This window comes from Diadema setosum, chromosome 21 (genome assembly GCF_964275005.1).
Source record: "Diadema setosum chromosome 21, eeDiaSeto1, whole genome shotgun sequence".
Taxonomy (NCBI): Eukaryota; Metazoa; Echinodermata; class Echinoidea; order Diadematoida; family Diadematidae; genus Diadema; species Diadema setosum.
The window spans coordinates 9,930,069-9,938,345 of record NC_092705.1 but is presented as its reverse complement, the minus strand read 5'-3'; the positions used below and the strand labels follow the sequence as shown (position 1 = coordinate 9,938,345).

General features: G+C 41.5%; 1 protein-coding gene across 1 annotated transcript; it reads left to right on the top strand.

The window, feature by feature from the left end:
* Nucleotides 1–411: 411 nt before the first annotated feature.
* LOC140244910 (uncharacterized) lies at nucleotides 412–5,686 on the top strand. Its single transcript, XM_072324518.1, has 5 exons — nucleotides 412–462; nucleotides 1,309–1,413; nucleotides 1,919–2,146; nucleotides 3,305–3,511; nucleotides 5,543–5,686. The coding sequence occupies exons 3-5, from the start codon at nucleotides 1,943–1,945 to the stop codon at nucleotides 5,684–5,686; spliced, it is 555 nt and encodes a 184-aa protein (XP_072180619.1). The 5' UTR covers nucleotides 412–462; nucleotides 1,309–1,413; nucleotides 1,919–1,942.
* The last annotated feature ends 2,591 nt before the right edge of the window (nucleotides 5,687–8,277 follow it).

Genomic DNA, 8,277 nt, shown 5'->3' with positions numbered 1-8,277 from the left:
CATACGAAATATTAAAATCAAATCTATAGGCCCTATCCACTAAAAAAAAAAAAAAAAAGAAACAAAAAAGATGTGTGTGTGTGTTGTATGTGTGTGTCGCGTGTGCGTGTGTGTGTGTGTGATAAAAACTAAAGACCTTCCGATGAAAGTTTTTGGTAGTGTTTTGATCGCGTCATGTGATACTTTTTGTCTTTCTTTCGTTTTAGGTGTAGGGGCCTATATGATTTGGTGCGATCAGGGAGGTGGAAAGTCTCCACCTCCCTGGTGCGATCATGGCGATCATGGAGCGTTGTATTTCAGATGGGTTCAAGGCACCTGCTGTGGAAAGGCCAGGGTGCTGGTGGTGGGCCGCGACTAGCGCCTGGCCGGCTCCGCCGGGTCTCCAGTCTGGGTACGTAGGGTATGCAAAAAAGTCGAGCCAGCGGTAGCCGGTAATAACGTCGGTCGGTAGCGCGTAAAGCGGTAAGCAATGTCTGGTATATTTAGTAATTTTTCGTGTCACTTGGCTTTTGAACGTTTTTCTTTTCTCGGATTTCATGTATACTGTGGTGTTGTACTTTCATTGCATGCGATTGTTACTGTGACTGTTGGTTTTTCAGGATGATAGATGATCCGACAGCGATTTGGGAAAGAAAATGTATTGATAGTCCCACACTATGAAATTCACGTAGGGGCCTATGTCATTTCTTTCAAACACACGACTCTCACTCAGTCAGTCTCGAGACTCCAGTGTGGCAGTGAGTGTCAGTACCGGTAAGCAGTAAGTAACCTTTTGTATGTTGTACTGGAGTAGGGAAGGTAGACTAGTACTAGTCTATATGGTTGCAAATTAAGCTGGCTAAAAGCCTAAAACATGAAATCATTCTATTTAGCAGCTGTTTAAACCCCCCCCCCCCACTCATTTTCCAATCAATAGAGTAGGCCTACTGTAGTACTGCCTACTGGCTAGCCGGCTAGAGAAAGGCCAAAAATGACATAAGTTTAGATCTACATCGAGTTAAAAATAGTTTGTGTCTTTGGCTTTGCCATGCTTCTTCTTCTTCTTCTGCTTCTTCTTTTCTTCTTTTCTTCTTTCCTTCTTTCTTCTTCTTCTCTTCTTTGTCTTTTTCTTTCGTTTATTCTGTTTCTTTCAGTCCTTAAGATATCTATATTGCAGATGACTTGTATACAAGTACATGTGCGGTTTGTGTTCATAAGTAGTTAGGTAGGGCAGTGTGATGCACGTATGCCTGGATGAAGGCTGTGTCCTATACGTGGTGCAAGTAAAAGTCCTAATTTCATCATGCTCTTAATTACTCCTTCTGACAGATGCCGATGGAAAGCTTCCACCGTGGGTAGAAGTACAACCTCGTGGGGTAGGTTCTTCCGTTGCTGAACAGTGCGGGGAAGATAAACATTGGTATCAATCATCTGGTAAGTCTATATTTTTGTATCTATCCAGCTGGACGAGAATGGTACCAGTTATTACAGGGCTCTAGGGCAAATACCCCCTGGGCAATTACCCCAGATCCTTCCCCTGACCCTAACCCTAATCCTAATCCCGAATATAATCCTTACCTTAACTCAAACTCTAATCCTGAACCTAATCCTAACCCTAATCTTTACTCTAACCTTTTCACTTACCAGTATTTACCTGGGGGGAAGGGGGAGGGGGATAACTGCCCTGATACGATTGACCACCAGTCTGATTCAGTACCCGGTATTGTGGTATGGATAAGCTCTAAAGTCAATATTATGATGATGAGGCATTGTTGTCGATGATGTTTCCACATACACAAATCCAAAGAAAGAATGTCCAGAAAGCTATGTAGATTTCTTAGGTGCTTTTTTGTTTGTTTGTATGTTTGTTTGTTTGTTTTTTGTTTTTGTTCTATAAAGTCTGCTCTTTCCTTTCCTGTCATTCCTTTTTTTTTTTTAGCTCTTTGTAGACTCTGAACGAAAGATGACAACTCATGACCATGGCGATCACCACGGCTGCTGTGCTCATCTCTCCCCAACACCATCCGTCACCCAGACCCTGGATGAGATGGACTGGGAGAGAGGCCTCTGGTCTGCTGCCCTCACTGGCGACCTGACCAGGGTCAAATGCTTGATCTCTGGTGGGTGTGACGTCAACAGTCTTGACAAGTCTGGATACACAGCTCTGGTAGGCTGGAATTCTAGTTCACATAGCTCTATGTGCTGTAAAGCCAGAAATTTTCGTGTACGTTTTAACCCGCTGAGGACAAGTCCTGAGTATACTCAGGCAGGTGTCTGTGGGAAATGTGTGTTGTATAGCAAAATCAGACCATCCTCAACAGGTTAATTTTGTGAATTTCACAAGACACAAGATTCGTAAAATTAGAATGCATGCAAAAGTTCTACACTGGTTTGTGTTTGTGTGTATTTGTGTGCGTGTGTAAACTGCAACATGTGGAGCTGTTGTGGCTCAGAGGATAAGATTACCTGCTTACAAGAATGCTACCCTAGCCACATAAATGTGTCGTGATTAAAAAAAAAAAAAAAGCCTAAAATTTATCCAGTGAAAGATCAGTCTGCCCTGGTGTAGTATGTACCCATTCCTGCACTTAAAGGACAAGTTCACCTTCATAGACATGTGGGTTTTGTGAATGCAGCAATATTGGTAGAACACATCAGTGAGAGTTTGAGGAAAATCTGACAATCCATTTAAAAGTTATGAATTTCTGAAGTTTTTGCTCAGTCACGACTGGATGAGAAGACTACTATAGCTTGTGATGTCACATGAGTACAACGACGTAAAGAAAGTATAAAGAAAATTCAACATATTTTTACTTTTCTCACGTATCAAAAGAACACTCAACTTCTCTCTTTCAGAAGGCAAGGGGAATAATATTACCCTTAACATACGTCAGTGCAAGTCAAAAAAATGTGCACTTTATTCAAAAAGTAAAGTTTTGTGAAATTCTCTTTTTATTTTTGTTTATAACTTTTGAACGGATTGTCTGATTTCCCCCAAGCTTTCACTGATGTGTTCTACTAATATTGCTGCATTCACAAAACCCACATGTCTATGAAGGTGAACTTGTCCTTTAAGAATGTGAGCACGCAGGTTCTTATTATGGTCAGTACAAAGTCTACGTTACCAAATCTACATGTATTCTATAGAACACATCCAATTCTGCAATTAGAGGAAATTCCTTTTTATTATTATCGTTGTTATTTCTTTTCTTTCTTTTTTTTTGTAGAGCATTCAAATATTGGCTCCAAAACTTTGTGAAGAATACAAAACCTTTGCCTATATCCATGTGAAATTGTTGTAACATTAACACCTTTCTCTTCCTAGCATTACGCCTGTCGCAACGGCCATGGTGACATCGCTGCGACCCTTCTCCACCTGGGAGCTAATCCAAATATCCAGACACGGTCAGGAGGGGCCACCCCTCTCCACAGAGCAGCCTACGGGGGCCATGGGGACATTGTGACATCACTCCTGCGGAACAAGGCAGACTGCACCCTGAGGGACAGCGATGGAATGACAGCCCTACATAAGGTGATCTGAAGGCAGTGATGCAGAGTTGTTTAAAGGGATGGTATAGGATTGGTGAAGATGAGGACTGGGCTTTTAACTTTTTGGCGGGACACCAAGTAGCCACTTATGAAATAGTACAGAGCATACATGTCTATGAGAAATTCAACATTTATTTGATGAAAATCAGTTTTGGAATGGCTGAGACATCAAAAAACAAGGTAAACAAAGCGACCGTAATAAAAAGTGGGTTCCGCCTTTCATTAGGATCACTCTGTGTTGGATATCTCAGCCATTTCAAAACCAATTTTCATCAAATAAATGTTGAATACCTCTTGGAATTACTTCCACATCTTATAAGAGGTTTCTCAGTATCTCACCAAAAATGTAAGAAACTTGAAGTTTGATCTCAACCAAAACTATACGATTCCATTAAGCTGACTTTAGTAAATGGATATAAAAGCAGACAAAGAGAACAGTACAGGTGTCATCAAAATCAGACATAAACTTCAAAATGTATGGAGTTTTGAAGTTTCACCTGTTTTCAATGAATGATGATATCAGTCACAAAGGCTCATGTGAATCAGATGACACAAAGATTGCATGGCATCACAAGCCTCCCATTGCTGCCAATCATAAATCACTAAATGTCCTCTTTTTCTGGAAGTCATTGAGAAAATATTGTCTAATTTGATGTGTTTCAATCGCATAGCAATAGTTACGTTCAGACGGGAGCCCTTAACCTCGAAGTTAGGAAACTTCGAGGTTAGAGCTTGTAGTTAGGGACCGTGAAGACGCACTCGTAGTTAGCAAACCTCGAGGTTTGCTCGATGTTTCTAGCCACGACAAATCTTATGGTTAGCGCTCTAACCACGAGCCGCGGGGGATCCCCACTCGTAGTTAAGCACCGTGTGGACGCAAACAACAACGAACTCGAAGTTAAGAGTGACCTCGCCGTAAACTCCAGCCCCGACAATTTCCCTCTGCTTCCGGGTCAACCTCCCAAACGTACACCACAAATACACTACACGTGAAAAACCTATAATGACGCACGACACAACAACATCATCTTTTCTTCCCATGCGCTTGATCTCTGAAACTGAACACGTCGAACTCGCTACTGTATTCTATATTTTTCTCCGATGCTAAAAAAATGTTTTCGACGAATATCTTCATAAAGGCATAAAGTCATCAGTGCAGTGCTATCTCTGCATACCATGACAATGAAAAAGAGTACCTGTAAGCGAGTCCGACAGGGTTGGACTAAAGAATAAATAGACGCCTTGTTAGCAGTGTGGGCTGAAACTTCCGGTTTTGTGGTTTGAACATCGAGTGGGACCCACTCGTAGTTACGGGGGGCAGAAGCTTGACCTCGAGGTTTCGTAACCTCGAGGTTAAGATTCGTCGTGTGGACACACGTCGTAGTTAGGGGGCAAGAGCTAAACCTCGAAGTTTCCTAACCTCGAGGTTAGGGCCTGCCGTCTGAACGTAACTAATAATGACTTTCAGAGGGTTATAATTACCAATGTTTTGCCCAAGATAAAGTCACTTTGTGCTCTGATTAACCCCAAATAGTCACGAGTAGATGACATCTTCACCTCAGCTAATTTGTATACGATGTAATTGTGACTGATATCACTATTCAGTGAAAATATATGAAAATTGAAAATTCCATAATCCTCTGTTTTTTGTCCACTTTTGCTGAAACTCCTAACATTCTGTTCCTATAATTTTCACTCAAATTGTAAAACTCAACTTTAATATGGTATGAAATGAAACTCAACATTCTCATGATATGGGAAAGTGGGCCTATGCTTCTAAGATATTGCCTGTTACGTGACTTTTAAATGAAGTTTGCCCTGGTTCAGATTTGCACAAAGTATTATTTTACCATTATTTAATTTGTTTCTCATTGTGAAAAAGAAAAACATTTTTGTTTGATATCAAAAATGAAATATTGCATGCTTTATTTCATGAATTACATAGTTCATTTCTACTTTGACCACCAGTGGTCACTTGCAATTTTATATCTCTTTGTCTCCCTTTCATTTGAAGGCTGCTGAAAAGGGTAGTGTGGAAATCTGTGAACTTCTGATCCGTGCAAGTCCTGACCTGCTGACAGTTGAGGACAACAGGGGACATCGTGCTATCGATTACGCGAAAGACAATCCTAAACTCAGCCGGATGCTGTCAAGATGACAAGAAGGAGAATGAATGAACCTTGGTGGGTCAAATCATGGAGGTACAAAGAAAGAGGGAGAAACATCTATGGGAAGTACAAAGGGTTAGTCCGTTACACTGAACTCTCGAGAGTAATCCCCCCTAATCCTACATAAGCAATCAGCCCAGCAGGGAGTGATCTTAAATTAGCTCACGATTGACTGGGCTTGGTGTCCGGTGCTGGTTTTGCGCATGCGCAGTTATTGTATTCGGCGTTTCACCTTTGACCCGACGCCGATAGCATAGTAACATGGTGTGCGCCTTTGACTGTGCGATGTGTGTGAACAGGTGGTGGAGCATTCTCAGGCCAGTCTGCTGCTGCATGTCCCACTCGTATACATCAATGATGTGTCTTCAAGAAATACTGAGTCCTCTGAACTATTTTTTGCCAAAACATATAAATATATCTATCAATATCTTATTAAAGGTGCATATGGTAAATACAAACAATTACAACAACAACAGAAAATGTCTAGTCAAACATTTCTCCAAATTTTCTATAAAAGTAACTGTGGCTGCCTCACTTAACGGGAGTTGCTAAGTGAGGAGTTTCGGTCGAGTTCGAAGAACGATAGCACTCCAACAGAATTTATTCCGAACAGAGAGATATGAATTTGCGAAAACAAATTTATTGGAATCCAAATCTCCCATGTAGAAGTAGAGTAGAGTAGATAAAATACAATTGGAGGCTTTGAACTGTTGAAACTGGTTTTGGAACGAAGGAGCGAACTTCGAAGATACGAGATACGAGATACAAGATACGAGGTACTAGATATGAGATGCTTTCTCAACGATGATTGGAACATGATACTGACTAGTTTGGCTTTCTTGCTGGCTTTCCAAGCCCAAGATGTTGCAAAAGCTAACTTAGTTCCCACGCCAAGGCTACCAGCAGAAGTTGGGTTCAAACAATAGGGGACTACACAATTTGAAAGGGGCCTTTGTTGTGTGCTTGGGAGGTTAAGTTTATGACTATACATAATAGAGGCTGGACAGACATAGAAATTAACAATAGGGGCTGTGGGGGCAGTGCTGCAAGCTTCATATTAAACGCCAAGTTGGAGGTATACAGGTGTATGTAAGATACATGTGTATGTAACTGTATACCAGCTATGTACAAAATTGTCACCATGAGTTATATCACAGTACACAAGTTGCATTCAGAATACTTCTGAGCAATATATACACAAAAAATAGCGATGAAATGGAATGAGAACTCTTATATCTCTTCACTGCATACTGCTGCAGTGACATGGCTCCTTTAACTGCTAACAGGCAATTACCCAGAAGAAATTTTAACGAACCAGTCATAAATTCAATAAAGATTCAAAAATTGTATAAGTGATCAGACATATAATAACATCAAAAATGGAAATGTCAACTACAGATATCGAAATGGTAATTACATTGTATCTGCATTAACAATTAATGATGAAAGCAAAGAAGGAAGTAAAGAGGGAAGAGAAAAAAGAGAATGAGGACAAAATAGAAAATAGGACAAAGTCTCTCCTGAAATACTATCTACAAAATAGATGGATAATAACTAACGACATTCACTATTAATTTGAGCAAAGGTAAGAAATATAGAGTGAGAGAAGATTGAAATAAAGATACAAGGAAAGGGTTATTTAGGATAGAGTGAAACGAGAAACAGAGAAACAACACAAAATACATGATTTCATTCAATCAAATCAAAATTTACTATGTTGGCTCCTTGATGGGGAATCCTTTGGTCTTCCGATTTACTAGGTCTCTTCTGACAACAGGAGAAGGACCAAGTCGTGAGCTGCCCTTTCCATCCCGATAGGCTGCTTTTGGCGTTTGCCTCGGTGGTCCCACGATGAGTCTGCTGTCACGGGTTGGACTTCGCGTAGGAGACCGTCGCTTGCTGGGATGTACCTGTGGCACTGGTACGATGACGATGTCGCTGACTCGAAGATCTGTCGATGGATGAGCCCACTTCTGCATTTTGAAGCGTCCACCTGGTCTTTTCTCAAGTCCGTCTTCGAGGAGGTGAGGAAACCTCTTGTCTTCGACGGAAAGGGGTTTGCTGATGGCGTCATGCTGGAAGTCAGCCTCTAGAACTTTGGGGATTTTGTCATCAGTGAGAATCTCCTTTGCATTAGTTGGGAATGCAAGGTTCTGGTACAATTCAGCCACGATTTTGTGACAACTAGCTGAATTTGTGTCAATAGGATCCTTGCAGATGCGACCCACAACTCCCCAACCGAGCAGAGATTTCTGGGCATATGGTTCCTCCTCTCCACCAGAGACGATATCCCTTGGTCGAATCGCACTAGGACAGTTGGTTCCAATGAGGAGAGAGACTTCGACGTTCTGATCGTATGGCATCATTTCCTCCGCGACCCGCATGAGGTGTGGCCATCTTTTTGCGATATCTGCCTTGGGGATTTGCGACCTGGTGGCAGGAATGTCGCTCCTGGTGAAGGCAGTTGGAACTTTACAATGTTTTCTTTTTTGTGGTCGAGAAGTTCCAGGTTGTGGACCTTGAGAGTTTCTATGTCCGAGGTGTTGTGCAGCATTGTGAGCATGAGATTGGTTTTATGGCC

Excerpts from the sequence above, each read along its gene's own strand:
- LOC140244910 (XM_072324518.1), top strand. The coding sequence starts at position 1,943 with ATGACAACTCATGACCATGGCGATCACCACGGCTGCTGTGCTCATCTC. Across the intron at positions 2,147-3,304 it reads AGTCTGGATACACAGCTCTG|CATTACGCCTGTCGCAACGG; the intron begins GTAGGCTGGAAT and ends TTCTCTTCCTAG. Across the intron at positions 3,512-5,542 it reads GAATGACAGCCCTACATAAG|GCTGCTGAAAAGGGTAGTGT; the intron begins GTGATCTGAAGG and ends TTTCATTTGAAG.